The sequence below is a fragment of the Leptonychotes weddellii genome, chromosome 12 (assembly GCF_054177405.1).
Source record: "Leptonychotes weddellii isolate Sample4059 chromosome 12, ASM5417740v2, whole genome shotgun sequence".
In the NCBI taxonomy this organism is placed as follows: Eukaryota; Metazoa; Chordata; class Mammalia; order Carnivora; family Phocidae; genus Leptonychotes; species Leptonychotes weddellii.
Window position 1 is genome coordinate 60,033,841 of NC_138380.1, and position 18,233 is coordinate 60,052,073.

Consider the following 18,233-nt stretch of genomic DNA (forward strand, 5'->3'; position numbering starts at 1 on the left):
CCATGTTAGTTTCTTGGGGTTGCTGTAACAAAGAACCACAAACGTTCAACACAACAGATATTCATTATGTCACAATTCTAGAGGAAGTGGAAAATCAAAGTGTCTGCAGGGTCATGTTTTCTCTAAAACCTGTAGGGAAGAATCCTTCCTTGCCCCTTCTTAGCTTCTGGTGCTGGCTGCCCGTGCTTGGCATTCCACGGCTTGTAGCCGCACCGCTGCGATCTCTGCCTCTGCCGTCACATGGAGTCCCCCCACCCCCCAGGTGTCTGTCTTTACATGGCATTTGCTTCTTACAAGGACAGAGGACCGCCGTCATGTTGAAGTAGGGCCCCCCCTCATCACCTCATCTTAACTCGGTTATGTCTACAAAGACCCTATTTCCAAATGAGGTTACATTCACAGGAACGAGGGGATAGGACTTCAACATCCAGTTTTTGAGGTTTCAGTTCAACCCATAACAAAAGAATCCAAAACTGAGATCCAAAGAAGTTAAGTAACTTGCCCAAGGTCAGAGAATTTCATTACTACTAGCTACTACTTAGATTTCTCCACTCCGAGGCTTGTTGCAAATACTGTAAGATACACCTTGTTGGCAAGTACCTCAAAATGGTTGTGCATAAGTATGAATTTAAATTAGGATAAATATAATACTTATAGATAAATATGAATTTCTGGGAAATAAAATCTTTGCTTATCCACCAGGGGGAGCCAGGCTCAATAGGGCTCCCAGGACAACCAGGATTTCCAGGAGAGGATGGAGCTGCAGGGAAGAAGGTAACACTTTTTTATGTTTACTGGAGTAAAAACTATTGAATCACACTGATACCTTGGTGCTATAGGACCTCAAATTAAACCATCCAGGACAAACTTAGTCATTTTAGGTAAATGTCTCACAACTCTCAATTTCCTTTTTCACTTACTTTAGATAGAAAGAGTGCCAGTTTATTGGCTGGATAGTGTCTCATGCTCTCTGCTTTCTCTCTGGCATTTCAACCATGGTGTCCCCCAGTGACCTAGTCCCTTTGGATTCCTAGAAAGCACCTGAAATGAAACTTTGAGGCAAACACTTTTTCCCCTCCAACAAGAGAGTCTGTAAATGCATTCAGGAAGTAATTATAAAGAGTTTTTGAAGTATTATGAGTTGACATTTGAAACATTCATTTTTCTAGATAAGTAGAGAAAAACAGCAGATGGAAAGGCTGAAGGTCTTTCTTGTATTTTTTACCAAACCATCAAATGTGAATGAAGAGCCAAAGGAAAGTGAGCTTATTCTTTGAAAATTGGCGGAGAAATTGGACTTTTTCCTATTTCAGCTGCTCTGAGCTCAACTAGAGTTTGATTTGAATTTATTAAAGTTGGTAAACTCCCAAATTAATTTTAAGACTATTATTCTGGAGGGTCTCAGCAGAGAATCCACTGGCCATAAAAGGAGACAAGGTGGGCTTATACAAACTGTCCATGCAGGGTTAGCTAAGACATCAGTGTCATTTCCTCTAGGGAGAAGCAGGGCTTCCAGGAACAAGAGGCCCAGAAGGACCACCTGGAAAAGGACAACCTGGCCCCAAGGTATGGAACTGACAAGGTGTTGGGGAAAGCAGACTGCCCAACGAGACAGTTTAGGAGAAATTTGGTTGTTACTCTTGCTATGTCAAATGTGTTTACTTCTGGCTGAAAATTATGGCTCCAGCGTGTGTGTTTTTGGAAGACAGGAAGTATGTATTATTCATTTTTATTTTCCTAAGATCTATCATAAGAGCCGGCTACTAGGCAGAGTTCAACACATGTTTTCTCAATAAATGGTCAGACTGACATTTTAAAACACATAGAAAAGAAGCCTTGAGATACATCCTTGAGACTTGAAAGTCCATACATTTTCTTCAAATACTTATAGTATCTCACACTGTAAGAAAGAAATACCACTTATCAAATGGAGGTTTCATTTTCACAACTTGGCACACATTTATCTTACACATTGTAGAAATGCTGGTTGAGTAACATCTTTATAAAGATGAGAATATCCAAATTCATCAATAAGACCACTAAGTGACATAACCTACGGCCTCTAAGATGCCAGATGTTCCTGCAGTTTTTATGTACAGTCATCAGTGTACATATAAAGACTCTGGAGAATTACATATGAGTAAAGTAAAAATAAAATCTGTATATTTATTAGTGTTCTAATTGCGTTAAAATGGTCAGTGAAAGCTTAAGAAGTCTACGTCTTGTGCAAATATTGGCTAAAATTGAGTCCTTAACCTTAAATGTGAGAATTTGACATTTAAATTATTTGCAGAATTTCAAACGTTTTAATTTATTGGTATATCAGACTATGAGATCTCTTTCTCTCTCTCTTTTTATTTTTTTGTGAACCTGGACAGAGAATACCTTTTTCACAACCCCCCAAAAAAATACTTTTAGAAATGCTTGTCTATTGGGCGCCTGAGTGGCTCAGTTGGTTAAGTGACTGCCTTCAGCTCAGGTCATGATCCTGGAGTCCCGGGATCGAGTCCCGCATTGGGCTCCCTGCTCAGCAGGGAGTCTGCTTCTCCCTCTGACCTTCCCCCCTCTCATGCTCTCTCTGTCTCTATCTCATTCTCTCTCTCAAATAAATAAATAAAATCTTAAAAAAAAAAAAGAAATGCTTGTCTATTAACATTCAGGAGAACAGAAGTTTTCTAGAAGATACTTTTGGAAACTAGACCCTTGGAGATAATAATTGAAGCTGGAAGAATGAATGATGTCTCTGGGAAAGAGCTGAGGTTTGAATCCTACATTGTGCAGTAGTTGGAGAAAGAACATTCAGACCAGCATGAAGATAAGCAGAATAGTTACTGTGTTAGGGAAACTAAGGTGACAGGGTTTCAAGAGGAAACAATCAGTGGTGTCAAATACTACCTATAGAGCGAGCAGAATGCATTGGAAAGAGAGGGCACTGGATTTGTAGCTCTGAGGGGTTCTGTGGCTTATGGAAGTTTAGGGAGAAGAGAGGTAGGAATCTGTTACATAGCCCAGACATGCTACGGTTCAGTGTTGGCACTTTATTACCTTTCACTGGGCTCCTACTGTTGTCTTCTGGGTTATTTAGGGCAGTAAATTAAATTTGGGAGTAAATGGAAGAAAATAACTAGTTGGGGTTAGATTTTGCCTCTGCTGGCAAATGATAATGATATGATAAGTTAAGGATATAATAACATTCAACTGTTATGTTTTATTTTTTTATCACCTGTGTCACTGCTCTTCATTAGTTTGGACCTTGGGAGTTAATTACAATCTATAGATGCGGTAGGAATTCACCTCTTCTTGAGGGAGTGTCTGCATTTCTGATGACCTTGGGAATATGTCAGAAATGTGAATTCTTGGATCTCAATGCAGACCTACTAAATCAGAAACTCTGAATGTGGGGCTCAGCAATCTGTGGGCTAACAAGCCCTCCACGTGATTCTGATGCACGCTTAGGTTTGAAAATGGTGGTAGAGTCATTTATGTCATAAATGTTTCAATGCCCTCAGCTGCAAACCCCCAGAATAACTTGAAAGTTATTCCTTCGTTGAGCCACATTTGGATATGGTACCTTGCAGTTGAGCCCTAGTTGAGCCCTAGTTGTAACACTCTGAGGGCTCTGGTTGAATGTAACAAAATTCCTTCAGGGAAGTACCAGCTTACACAGCCAGGCTGAGGAACAGCCATTCGGCAGTACACAACCAGGCTGAGGAACAGCCAGTCGGCAGTTTCTTACTCTGCTCCAGGTTAATGCTCATGCGTCTCTCTGCCTATAGAATTACCAGTCTCATTTGGGAGACAGAACTAGATTCCTTGTTGAGGAAGAAATGGGGCTGGATTTGAAAAACCTGGGGATTTTTTAGTGGTAACTATATAGCTAGCTATTTCATGCTTCACTTCTTGTTGCCACCGTTACAATCTATGGATGTAAAATTAAGAAAATTTTTCTTAAATGAATATACAGTGTTTTATTAGTTTCGGGGGTACAATATAATGGTCCAACAATTCTATACATTTCTCAGTGCTCAAGATACGTGTACTCTTCATCCCTTTCACCTAGTTCACCCAGTTCACCCATCCTTCCACCCACCTCCCTTCTGGCAACCATCCGTTTGTTCCCTATCTTGGAAAATATCTCATTTTATGTTTTAAAACTCAAGCAGCATTAAAGCTGAAAAAGCACAGGTAGCTAGCTGTCTTTTCTGAAACCGCAGATGTCTCAGAAGCATCTGTTAATAAACCAATGCTGCCAAAGAACTATGAATTCCAATTAAAGTCCCCAAAGAGAGATACTGAACTTAGATTTAAAAAACATCAAATCATATTGAATAAGTGGTAAAGACTGAACAATTCTGAAGTCACCCAGTCTGCTCAAGAATATCGGCAAATCTTATACAAACTGAGCTGGACTTAGGATACATTGCTTGAAAATCAGTGTTAGTTGAGAACATGGTCCTGATAGGGTTGTTGTCAGAACAAGGAGGGTTTGTTCATACAACTGTATTTTTATAATTATTTTGTCAGGGTGATGAAGGAAGGAAAGGGAGCAAAGGAAATCAAGGACAGAGGGGATTTCCAGGGCCCGAAGGGCCAAAGGTATGTTTCTTATATTCTCATTTATGCTTTGGGGAGATTGTGTCTGGTTTTAATAGAATATTAAATTTCCACTGCAAGTTAGATTCCCTGGTTCCTTCTCAACAAATCCAAATGAAAAAGGCTTTAGAAAACATGCTATTCTGGGTGAAATAGGATGGAATGAAGAGTCCATAAAATATGTGATCTTCTTTGGAGCATTTATGATTCTTAGAGACAATCTGTATGTCCATTCTCTCAAGTGACCACCAAATATTCAGAAGTTGGGATAGAGTTAGCACTGTAGGAGATACCAATTCTCTTCCATCTTGTTTTGCTGAACAACATGGTTCCAGACAGAGAGGTAACACAGGGATGATGAGGAGCAGGGCTTCAGAATGCAGGAGTGTAGGATTCTCATCCTGCTCTACCCAGAACCTTTTGGAGCCAGTCATTTTAATCATAGAAAGCAATAATAGTATCTCTTTCCCAGGATTGCTGTGAAGACTGAAAGAGTTAATAAAGCACTGAGCACTGTTCCTGGGACATAGTAAGTGCTCAGTACATGGAGCTATTCAGAGAGAAAAAAATCAATACTGTGCAATGGCAAGTAGGGGATATATGACCTGATAAACTGACCAGGACCAGATGCTGAGGATGAAGTAAAGGAAATTGCGAGACAGGCAATCAGGTGTGTGTCCTGACTTAGCAGGAGTGAATATTGAGGTCATTTGGATGTGTCAGGAAACAGAAATTGCAAACCTAAGAGAGTTCAAGCTTCTAGGAAGATGCTAATTGTAAGGAGGCAGGGAGTACATTGAAGGACCAGACCTTTAAAGAAACAAACACACAAAAACGGTACCGGCAAGATAAAAGCAGGTAGAAAACAAATCATCCTCTGTCGACAAGTCATTAAGCTTCAGTGTCCATCAGTATCACCTGGGAGCTTGTTACAAATCTGTATTTCTTGGCGCCATGCCCAGACAGCGGGATTTTTTAGTAAGTGGGTGGGTCCTAGAAATCTTCGTTTCTTAAATAAGTGCCCTATGCTACAGGTAATTCAAGGAGCACATGATGAAAAAGGCCACTATATAAGGAAAGTGTTATATTAGTATTAATAACAATGGTTTTTCCTTATATCTTACTCTGTTCTTCAAAGAGTACTTTTCTGTATTTTGAAATACAGCTTTTTTGATGAAGAACTGCCATATTTTAAAGCATAATCACAATTTAATACAGGGTCTTTAAAAGAATTACATACTATCTACATGTATAATTTTGTATTTTAAAAGTAATTGACTTTTTTTAAAAAAAGAATAGAATAGAGGAAATCTAGAAGCATAATTTTGCTTACCCTGGTTTAGTGAGAATTTTAACAGGTTGATATTTTATTCCTTTGCCATGGGATTGAATCAGGTGGTTATCTGTTGCCAGAATCCCGACTGTGTCATGTGTCATTGCCGTATGGGTTGGAATTAAAGATTTGGCATGTACATGTGTGGCATGAGCTGGGCCCCAGTGGGCTGGTGTGCTCAGCCTTGGGTCGTACTGGGTGATCAGCACAGTGGGAGGCCTCAGCTGTGAAGGCGACTGTGGTCCAGGGCAAGAGTCATTAGTGGTGAATCTGATTGATGGAGTCCCTCCCGGAGGAAACAGGGGGGCCAAGTGGGCAGCTCCCACCACTGAAGACAGTTCAGTCTCTAAGGCAGGGGGAGGCACATTTCTTGGAAAGGCACAGGTAGTAAATATTTCAGGCCTTGTGGCCAAGGGGCAAAATTGAGAGTATTATGTCGTCACTTAAATAACAATCATTTAAAAATGTGAAAATCGGGGCTCCTGGCTGGCTCAGTTGGTAGAGTATCAGACCTAGAGTATGATCTCAAGGTCATGAGTTCAAGGCTCACATTGGGTATGGAGCCTACTTAAAAAACAAAACAAAACATGAAAACCGTTTTTAGCCCACGGCTGTGTGAAACCTGGCAGCAGGCCATATTCGGCCTGATGGTCGCAGTCTGCCACACCTGTCCTACACCAGTAGTTTCCAAACTGATTGATAACAAATCCCTACTAGTCAAAACAAATTTGACCACACTTCAATATAGGTTTATTCTTCAATTGTAGTGTTTACTCATAAAGTATATTAATATGTTGTGAAATTTACATAAATAATTGAAAAATTAAAAGATAAAAATTTATAATGAAGCCCTAATATTTTCTTCTAGTATCCCATATGGGTCATTTTGAACACCTGGTGGGGTGTGTGCACCTTCTTTTAATGACAATTGCTTTGCATAGTGTCTTTAAATGAGGTAATTGTACTTATATCAGACCTCCCAGGGGGCCTCATAAAACTCCTATTCCCGGGCCCAGCCCCTAGATCTATTGAATTAAAATCTCTGGGGCTGAGACCTGACTCTGTATTTTATCAAATTCCTCTGATGATTTGAGGATCACTGGTCTAGAGCCAGATGGGACAGAGATATTGCTTGAGTCTTTATTGAGATTCAATATTGAGACCAAAAAAAAAAAAAAGATGTGTTAAATTTTCTATTCAAAATTCCATTGTTTTTACCATAAACTCCTACTTCTAAAAAGGGATGTGAACTAGGATACAATAGAAGACTGATATACCATGGGACATAAAATAACAAAGGAAAAAGTTAGAAGGAACTACAGGGAACATTATTTACCTACCAAGTATACCCAAGAACTTTTGTTGAAGAAAATTGTTGTAATTGAACAAACATTTTCCTCTGAGCTTCCTGGCATGCAATACAAAAGGAAAGCACCATGAATTGCATAATTTTTATTAGCTAATAAAAGAACGCACAAGAGATAAAAGTTCCCAAATATTCAGAAACTAATTGAATGCATTTATTAAAGGCCCTGAAATCTTAGTCATCAAAAACTTTAGTAGTAGTTTAGCAAAAATGTTCAAATATTTTCACATTGGTTTGTGAAGCAGGTCATAATATTTTGAAATGCTGGGAATACATTTCTGTGTTTTTCCTAATATAATTCCTATATATGGTTTCTTTGCTTGTAATGTAATGAATATTTTGCTCTTTTCTTAGGGTGAACCAGGAATTATGGGCCCTTTTGGGATGCCTGGAGCATCAATTCCTGGACCACCTGGGCCAAAGGTATGCATTCTTGGAAGTGAATGAATGAATGAATGAATGATTGGTTGACTGATTTATAACTTGGATCTTTGGCAGTTGGTGTGGGGAAAAAATTCATGATACCAGTGAACTAGAATTTCAGTTTTGGAAGAAGCCCAAGATATTATCTGGTTCAACCCTGACATTTCACAATTAAGCAAACTAAAGGCTAGCAGGAAATTTAAGATTAGAAATCAGATTTCTTGCTCCTGGTCTTGAACTTGTCACTTCACCATGAACTACCTCCACCAAATCCTAGACCCTAACGCAGGTAAAAATTTATTGTGTTTATTCAGAAGAATCCGGTAGGATTAATAATCAGAAAGTCTGGCAGAAAAGAAAACTGCTCAGATTTAAGAGCATTCCCAGGCATTCTTACAGTCTAAATATTTGAGTCTAGATAGCCGCCTGTTTCAGTGGCCTTTCTATAAACTGCTGTCATGGTCCTTACTGACAGGTTTTATTTGCTTGGGATTTGAAATCCCCCTCAAATATATTAGAAGAAGCGACTACCTCCAGATCTGAGACTGATAGATTAAACCCTTTATAAATTGGTCCATCTCTTTTGTGTTTCGTGCTATTATGGTTTCTCCTGTCATCTAAGACCTGAAACTGAACATTATTTGAAATGTGCAGGGAGATAGAGGAGGACCGGGGCTGCCTGGATTTAAAGGAGAACCTGGAATTGCTATTCGAGGACCAAAGGTGGGCTTTTTTTTTTTTTAATTTTATTTTATTATGTTATGTTAGTCACCATACATTACATCATTAGTTTTAGATGTAGTGTTCCATGATTCATTGTTTGTGCACAACATCCAGTGCTCCATGCAGAACATGCCCTCTTTAATACCCATCACCAGGCTAACCCATCCTCCCACCCCCTTCCCCTCTAGAACCCTCAGTTTGTTTCTCAGGGTCAAAGGTAGGCTTTATTCATATTTTTTCCCCCTCTATAAGAGGGAAGTGAAAGGGGAATTAATGCAAAGTAAAATGATAGTTGAGACTGTTCTACTCACTCTCCATTGATGAACTGGAATGTAAAAGTACACTACCATCGTTTTTTAAAAATCAAGCCATCAGATCATTCATTTTTCATAAATGCAGAGGAATGATAGCTCCTATGGTTAGATTTTGGATGACTAAACAGTTGTTTGAAAATGCTCCTTTTGTAATGTCTGTAATGTAAGAGATTATATGACCCATAACTTCTTTCATTTACATACTAATGGCCTAGGTATCTCTTTTGCAAAACATTATCCAAAAAGTTCATGTCTGGAAGCTTTACTGGATTAAATTTCTCTGCTTTGTTTTCCATCTTTCAGAGTTATTTCAAGTGAAAACGCAAATAATTATAGGAGATGACAGTTTTAAGTAATCATATCTATTTTCCATGGCAACAAAGCACCATTTCCCTGCTCACACAAAACCCAGCATCACAGCAAAATTTCACATTCCAAATGTCACAAACACATCCCATCCCTGTTTATGAGAACAGGCTTTGGGGCTCCATAATCAGCACTGTATTGAATTAGTAGCATGTTTTTATGTAGTCTTGAAACTGGCTTTAGTTCTATCAAATTGCCTCTTCTGGATAAAAGGGATCAAGTACCAACATCAGTGATTTTCAGAACTTCAAAAAAGAAAACTTAGAACCATCTTTGAAATATAATGCAAAACCTACTACATACTGTTGTTAAGTTGGAGTGCTCCTTTTAAAGGTCAAGGGAGGATCCTGACCTCCATTATTCCTCATCACTCTATGAATGAGAGAGACACTTCAAAGGGAATCACTCTGCAGGACATTTTCTTGAATCCAGTGCATCAAGGTCAAGTGACAAAAATTCTACCTATAAAAATATTGTGAGGAGTCCAGAATAAAAATCTGAGACAGATCAGTGCTCCTTTCCCTGCCCCCGATATTTCCTAAGAACATGAGAAGTAACAAGCTAACTGAAATTTTTACAAGATGCAGGACAAAGATCTCTAGGAAAAAAATGTTTAGCTGTAAACTATAAATGTTTTAACATTTTTTCCTTCCAATGTGGGTGCCAGAAGATAAACAGTAACAGCTGCTGATAATCTGTTATAGTCTTAAAACTTAGAAATAAAAACTGAAAGTGAATTCTGAGTCCAGTTTTCCTTTCCTTTCAACTTAACCAGGGAGCAGTTACTGCTCTGTTTGGTTGTTGGCCTGTTCCTCGTGTAAGAATGGAAAGAAAGGGGTATCTTATTTGGAATGTTTAGAGCTTTACTCTGAAATATAGAATAGCACAATAAATTGCTTCTGAGAAGTGATCGGTTAGTTCTCTGTGGCTGAGGGTATGCCAAAATTCACCTCTCCTGAAGAACTTGTTTTTGCTGTCACATAACTGGAAGAGATCATCTTGTGTTTTTGTTGAGGACAAAAAATACATTAAGTTTTTATAAGTGGCCAAGTGTTTTCTAAAGATCATTCTTAAGAGGGTTCATCACATAAAACCAGTCTCAGTTTTAATAGGAAAAAACAGCTATTGTATTCCTGGTTTTCAAATTGAACTTAACTTTTTTTTTTTTAAGATTTTTTATTTTTTTATTTATTTGAAAGAGAGAGACACAGCGAGAGAGGGAACACAAGCAGGGGGAATGGGAGAGGGAGAAGCAGGCTTCCCGCGGAGCAGGGAGCCCGATGCAGGGCTCGATCCCAGGACCCTGGGATCATGACCTGAGCTGAAGGCAGACGCTTAACGACTGAGCCACCCAGGCGCCCCGAACTTAACTTTTTTTATTGCTTAAAGAGTATGCAGTTTTCTTCCCCTCCCCCGCCCCCAAGTCAGGCATTCATTCCTAGAAGTAGAGTTAGGAACAGCTTTTGGGAGTTGGATTTGGGGCAGCACTTGGCTTGGAATAATGGCAGTTTGATCTCAGAATGTGAGGTCCTTGCATATAAGGAAAGCATGGAGAGTCCTGTTACTTTCTCCAAAACAAAGTTCTGTCAATTGTCAGTTTCTTCCCAACCATAAATATTTAGAAATATGAACAGCCTTTAATCAAAATAATTTATATGTTGACAAGGGCCATTATAAGAGTTATCACAGTAACAGAATGTGATACAGAAAGAATTACATGTTTTAAATATAGTGTAATAGATTTATATTTTCTAAATCTTCTAAGAGAGTCTCCCTCATTTTTTTTCTTCCTCTATCTCCATTTTACTTTAGCCAGAAATTTCTTTGATTTGTGGGGCACCTGGGTGGCTCAGTTGGTTAAGTGACCAAGCCTTGGTTTCAGCTCAGGTCACGAGCTCAGGGTCATGAGATGGAGACCCCGTGGGGCGCTGCCCTCAGCAGGGAGTCTGCTTGAGATTCTCTCTCCCTCCTTCTCTCTCCCTCTCCCTCTGCTCCCCCCTCCATTCGCGTTCTCTCTAAAAAAAAAAAAAAAAAGAAAGCCTCTGAGTTCCATCTGAAGGAGAGTTAACACATCTCAGAAAATTTTTATTCAAAAGGCAGTAATCACGCTTCCCTATCTTCTATATAGGAGGCAGATTATAGCTACTGAAGTTTTTGATGCCAAAGGTTATCATGTAAAGCAATATTTAGGACTTCTTTTTAGGTCTCAAGATATGAATCACAAACTCTGTGTCCTATCTATTTATAACTTGTTTTTTTTTTTAATCTGTTTTTAATTTTCATTTGGGCTTATTTATTCCCTGTGTAATTCGGGCCCTATTGGAGAGGACAATAGATGTAACATAACAATAAAAATCTTACCTAACAGTAGGTAGTGTAGTTATCTTACTTGACATTCAAAATTTTACACTTGAGATTTTGTTATGTATTCTTTCCTTCTCTTCTTCTCACACTATGCATATTAAAATTTCTCATTTTTATACTTGTCTATAATTTATGATACAAAAAAAGTGTAATTTTAAAAATTAAAATATCAGGAGCACCTGGGTGGCTCAGTCAGTTGAGTGTCTGCCTTCAGCTCGGGTCATGATCTCAGGGTCCTGGGATCAAGCCCCACATTGGCCTCCCTGCTCAGTGGGGAGCCTGCTTCCCCCTCTCTCTCTGCCTGCCCCTTTGCCTGCTTGTGATCTCTCTGTCAAATAAATAAATTAAGTCTTAAAAAAATTAAAATATCAGTAATCAGTCATTTTTAATTCCTATTAATGTGTTTCCTCTGGAGGATTTTGTAATGGTTCCCATTTATTCCCTATATTTATTCCACGCTTCCCACCAAACGCAAATGGGTAAGACTTATGAAGAGAGACTTATAACAAGTTGCCATATGTGGTAGATTTCCCTTCTAAAATTATTCAAATCATTCCTCTGCACTTACCAAGTGCACGTTTGCCATAGAGAGTTGGTATTGTGCTCAAGTTTTGCCAGGTGTTTCATTGTTTAGTCTTATGATGTTACCTGGTGTTGAATTTATGCAGGGGGCCCAAGGACCTCACGGACCAGTGGGTGCTCCAGGACTCAAAGGGGATGGCTATCCTGGTGTGGCTGTAAGTGTGGACATTGCTGTGATTTCCTTCATTCCCTCCCTCCTTCTCTTTCTTTCTTTCTTGATAAACACTGCACATGACAAGGACACTCACTCTCTTCCTTATTATGTCATCTCAGGGACCTCGGGGACTACCAGGACCCCCTGGGCCAATGGGCTTACGTGGAGTGGGGGACACTGGCGCAAAGGTAAGATTTTAAAGTAGGTAACATAGTAGATTCTAAGAAGATGTCTGATAGGTAAGTGACTTTGGTAAAGGTGAATTTTTTTTTATCAGACATAATAGAGGAGTGGTAGTCTAAAGAATTGATAGTTATTTATCTTCACCTATGGACCTCCTGGGGGAACTTGCACTAGTTTGAGCATGTGGATTAATTTTGTGGATTTTCTCCTGCTTCTCTGGTCGCAACTCTCACGTTCCTTTGTTGCTTTGTTTTCTGTATCAAAGTCAGAGTGTGGTCCAGAGCCCTCCTCCCTCCTCTAGATCTCTCTTCTCCTAGGTGATCTCATCCAGCCCCATGGCTTTAACTACTACTCACGTGCTGATGCCTTTCAAATTTCTCTTTCCCCCTAAGCTCTGACTGCACACATCTAGTTTCTTACCATATAACTTCTCTTGGCTTTCTTACAGACATCTCTAACCTAAGGCCCAAAATATAATTTAATTTTCACCTCATAAGCCTATAAATGGCACCACCCAACTCATGCTCAAGCTAGGAGATGTGAGTCATTCTTGCCCCTTCCTTTCCCTCTCCCTCCATGTCTAGTCTTTTGGTAAATGCTGTCAGTTCTCTCTTCAAAATATATTTTGATTCTAGCTGCTTTTCTCCTTCTGCTTCACCAGGGCAGACCACGATCATCACTTGTCTGGGCTATTAAAATAACCCCTTCAGGGGCCTTCCCTCTTCTACCTCAGCCCTTCTGTCACCTGCTAGGCAGAGCTGTCTTTTAAAACCAGGAATCAGATCATATCCCTTTCCTTCTCAATAAACACTCTGATGGCTTCTCTCTGCACTTAGAACAAGATCCTACCACTTCCTATGGCCTATGAGACCCTTCACGACCTGATTGCCGCTCTTGCCCCTTCTCCTTACTGACCTTCTGCCGGCGACACTGGCCTGCCCTGTTGCAGCTCATTCCTGCTTCTGGGTCTTGGCTCTGTCAAGATGGCTTATTCTTAAGGCTGTGGCTCACATCTTGCCTAACCTGTGCCTGACTGCCTAAACAAAGAACAATTGTCTCTCCCCTCACTTATCACTCTCACATCCCCCTGTGTATGTCCTCCAGAGCATGTATCACTGTTTCAAGCCATCTTGCTCATTTACTGTTCTGTGTATTCCATGAGACTGTACATTTTCCTGAAGGCAGGCTCTTTGTCTTGATCCCTGCTAAATTCCTGGCACCAGAAGTAAGCATGCCGCCCAATAGGAGCTGTATAACATGTTGAATGAATGGGAAGTGAATGAATGATCAATATTACCCTAAAGAGAAAATATGTCCTTAGAAACATATCTACTTAGTTTTTCAAGTGCTTCCGGGTCATTAGAGGGAGACGTTCTAATTGTTCAATGTCAACTTCTTGTTTTGATTTTTTGGTCTCTGCCCCAGCACGTGGGAGAGACAACACCTTGCTGATGCTTCTGTACAATGGGGCAGGGACCCTTTTGCCTTCTCCTCAGGACAATAAAAGATGGGAGGCCCATGGCACTAAATATTGTCTGTAAAGGACAGCTTGACTCCTCCCTGTCTCTGTTAGCATAATCATGAGAGACCAGGGAGAGGCTGTGTCTGAAAGTACTGTGTAAACTCTACAGAGGACCACACCTGAGATACTTTTATCAAGGTTCTGGCTTGGTCTGACTCAGAACGGAATCCAATCCTCTAACACACCTTGACGGTGTCAATAAACCATACTGAACTTGGGTATGGAAGTATTCTTTTTTTTCTTTAAAGCATAGTCATTTGTCAAATGTTAAAATTAAAAAAGTAGGAGGACATTTCACTATGTAAACCTTGTTGTTTGCTGCTCTGAGTGGAGCACGGGTAAAATCTTTTGTTATTATGTAAATATTCCTTCAGGTAGGAAAGTAGAAACTTATTTAATATATGGCATGAGATAAAACCTATTAAATGTATATTGGAATGTATCTGTATTCTAATGGAAACATCATCATTTACATTTCCACTGAGTAGGTTATTATATTTTAGATAAGTATATATTGCATTATATTAAATTATACTATTTTGCTATTGCTCTACATTTAGCAATGATAATAAAGGCAGGCACTTACACACAGATAGAGAACATTTTAAAATCTGTTTCTTGTGAATATTCCACTATGTCAGGTTATTTAACATACAAGCTAAAACATTTACTAAATAATTCCATATACTGGTTTTCCCGGAAAGTTCCCTGTATTTGCTATCATATACATTTTAGGGGGAAAAATCAAGAAAAAACGTGTTCCTTCAAAATTTTATGCTGCCTATCTTACTTTTTGAAACAACCAACATGTTGCCAGAGATGTGTCTTAAGGGAGACTCATTATCTCTGTTAGCCCACACGGGAGGCTGAGTGGAGGAGGCAGCTGACAGCTCATTCCTGGCTGAGGGAGGAGAGAATATTGGCCAGGATCTGCCTCTGTCTCCCTGTCCCCCCCCCGGCCCCCCCACTCTCAGCTGCCTTTTCTTTTTCTCTTTGACCTCTTCCTGTGGATGCTGGGAAAATGTGTTATCCTGGAAATCGTGTGAGCTGGTCTTAGAATTAAAGAACTTGGATCATAAACTTGAAAATAAAGGAAATTCTAAAAGCAAACACCAGCTTTTAAATAACTTTCAATGTCATCTCTCATCTTTGATAGAGGTCTTAAAGTCTCTATGTGGCCTTTTTCTCTGAAGAAAACTTTTGGAAACACACACACGCACACAAGTAAAGAGAGATATTTGGAAAAGTTTAATTCCACCTAACTTCGTCCTTGTGGTTTGGTAAAGTGGAGGTGAGACCCTCAAAATACCTAAAGGTGTCAATGGTAGCAAAAACACTGGTCTCAAATGCGAACAAAATTCATCTCCTTTCATTCTGACTTAAAAGAACAGAGGAATTGTAAGTATGTGGGAGTGCATCTCTGTGTGTGTGTATAATTGTATAGACATATATATCTGATATGTTTTTCATTTAAACTCTGTGTAGTCACCTTAAAATATTGGCCTTAGCGCATTAACTTACAAAACAAATGTGTTTTGAAATGAGGAAACCATTAAGGTTGACAATTTATGGTCCGTTTTTGTGCTATTTAGTTAAGGGCACATGTGTTTAACATATGACACAGACATTAGAATCAAAGCTTCTATGTTTCAAAACCTATCAGAAGCAGTCCCTGACATCTTGCACCCTTGTGGTGCTCTCTGGCTTTTTTCCAAGTGAAAGAATTCCATATGACATCAGTGGTTATAGTACTTCTATGTACAATTACCTTGAATTGCATCCAAATTTTGACAAGGGCATCTGAAAGATTTCTAAAATTCTTATAAAAGTTATACTTCCAAGTAGATAGGAGATATAGTTTTAAAATCTGCTTTTGAAACATGCCTGGAAGAGAAACTAACGATTTGGTTTCTTGCTGAGTTGGAAGCACTCATCTAGCACCCTGTTCCCCGGACCCAGACTTGTTTGTTGATGGGGAAGGCAAGCTCGAGGATCTTATTTAGTGCTGCCTGCACTTTTTCACTGAACCCCTACAGACAAAAAGGACCCTTTGTGATTTGGGGACAATCATTATGTGACCCTCATCTGCCTTCGAGAAGCCCACTTGACTCTTTTCTCCAGTATTTTCACCTGCAAAGGCTCATGAGGTGCATGTGACCTAGAGGCTGATCCACTGACATCTCTGAGAGTAAGAGTTTATCCTTGGCCTCCTGAGCTCCATAAGGACAAGTGCATCCTGTCATGTACCTCTCTCAGCTCTATTCCTTCCCTAAAGCTTTGGAGCCGGTGAGCTGGGGCCAGTCCTTGCACAGAGGGGCTCTAACCTGCCTGTTAGAGCCCTCAAGGGGCCTCTTCACCATCAAGTGGTTGGAATAAAATCTGTGGGCAGAAAGCATATGTTGGGTTGTTGCTATTATTATTGTATACTATGTCAATAGACATTATATACTACCTAAATATTTCCAGAATATCATCGCATTTTAAACTACTCCCTTATTTTATAGGTAAGGAGATCAGGAAGCAGAAAGGCTGAACACCTTGTCCCTTTACAATAGAAATGGTGTTGATACTATATTATGTTCATGTGTAAGAGAGAGACTATGAATATGGATGAATGAATGCAAATGAAATGAATGAATAAATTAGAGCAGAGAGACTGACTCGCCCTGATCTGCAGATGTTCATCTTCAAAGCTGTCGAGCTTCCAGATATCTCGGCATCACTTAGCGTACAGTGGGATTGTTTCTCTTTCCAGCCTCGCTTTCCCATCATCCAAACTTAAATTATGTAAACATTAACGAGAAGCACAAACCCAAACCCAAAAGAGTTAAACATTTTTCAAAAGCTTTAAATGTTTGAATATTGTAAATACATGCTTTATTTGACAAAAGTGGCCCATAGTCATAAATTAAAATGCAAGGCTCTGTGAAATTCCACCAAGTGTCATTATTCTAACAATGTTCCTGGCATTTGAATTGCCCCTCTGTTCTCTGCAATGGCTCACATATGTGCACACCACCAACAGGCCGTGGCAGAACAGAGGAGCAATTCACACAGAACTGCGTTAGGAATTTGTGGATTCCATTGGTGGACATGGACTGGACAAGAAACTCTGTTTTGAACAGTCTCTGACAAGGAGGCTGGCCTCGGATACAGACTTCATGACAGTGATGTTAAGGGTCTGTGACTCCAAGTTGGAGTGGAAGAAACCCACCTCCCATAATAGGACTGCAAAATTGTGACAGGCAGGACAATCAGCTCAAAACCAGGACTAATTAGAGCCAGAGCCATATCAAGTTGAAATGCTAGGCAACTTGACCTTTAGATTTCAGAAAAGGTCACATTCAAGACCAGGAAAACTGGATTGGGTGACTTTTCAAGGTTTTTCCCCAATTCAGTTCCATGCATGTTCTTTAAAATCACAGCTGTATTCTGGTCTGTCTTGTGACCTTCAAGGCTGCTTTCATCTCTCCTTGCTGCTTCCCTAGCTCTGCATTTCTCTCCCCAGCAGTACATACATACCTCCTCTCCCTTCAGCCCTGGAAACACACACTAAATCCTCTTAGCATTGGCCACACAAATCACCATCCACACATTTTTATTTTCAGTCATTCAGACTAGAGGAGCTCTCCCCGCTCCTGTGGGAAATTATATTGAATATCATTACAAGAGAGTCTTCTCTTCTCTCTGTCATTAGGGACAACATCGGTATTTCTATACTCAAAATTCCTAATACAGCTAAATAAGAAAGACTCTCCTTCTCCACTGAGATTCTCGGCACCTTGGCACAGGGTAATCTTTTGTTCATCTTTGGTGAGTTGATTTTGAGAAAAGAAACAATCAACAAATCCCCCCCTCCCCTAACCTCACCCCCCCCATCCAAAAGCAAGTTTTTAAATTATCATGGACTTTGAGACACTGCTGATTGGGGGTGAATATTAAAGTTCTAGGAGAGAAATTAATTGGAAGAATGGAAATTATTTTAAATATTTTGGAATTTAAAGCTGGGAAAATATGCTAAAGCAAATGTTATCATGATTTGAGTGCTTGTTTTCCAGCACCTTCTTCATTATTTTCACATCCCCTGATAATTGTGCTGGTAACTGTTCCTGTCTTCCTTTTCACACTGAAGGGTGTCAGTGAGAAGTGACTGAGTGCTATGACAATGGCCAGTCAACAACCAATACACATTCTCAGTATCAGGCTGTGTATTCAGAAGCTTACAGTAAGCTAAATTTCCATTGGCATCCTGGCAGCCACAGGGAGGCTCAGCAGAGTTACTAGACCAGTGCATAAGTTTATTACAGGAT

At 39.7% G+C, this 18,233-nt stretch overlaps 1 protein-coding gene across 2 annotated transcripts in view; it reads left to right on the plus strand.

Moving 5' to 3' along the window:
* COL28A1 (collagen type XXVIII alpha 1 chain) overlaps positions 1-18,233 on the plus strand; it is a 158,729-nt gene that overhangs the window by 72,101 nt on the left and 68,395 nt on the right. Inside the window, exons 19-25 of one of the 2 annotated variants that reach the window (XM_081800483.1) lie at positions 703-774; positions 1,498-1,566; positions 4,525-4,596; positions 7,647-7,715; positions 8,370-8,438; positions 12,151-12,219; positions 12,338-12,406. In XM_081800483.1, coding sequence (XP_081656609.1) covers positions 703-774; positions 1,498-1,566; positions 4,525-4,596; positions 7,647-7,715; positions 8,370-8,438; positions 12,151-12,219; positions 12,338-12,406 — 489 coding nt within the window. The remainder of the gene's footprint in view (positions 1-702; positions 775-1,497; positions 1,567-4,524; positions 4,597-7,646; positions 7,716-8,369; positions 8,439-12,150; positions 12,220-12,337; positions 12,407-18,233) is intronic. The other variant, XM_081800484.1, reaches the window with a different exon arrangement.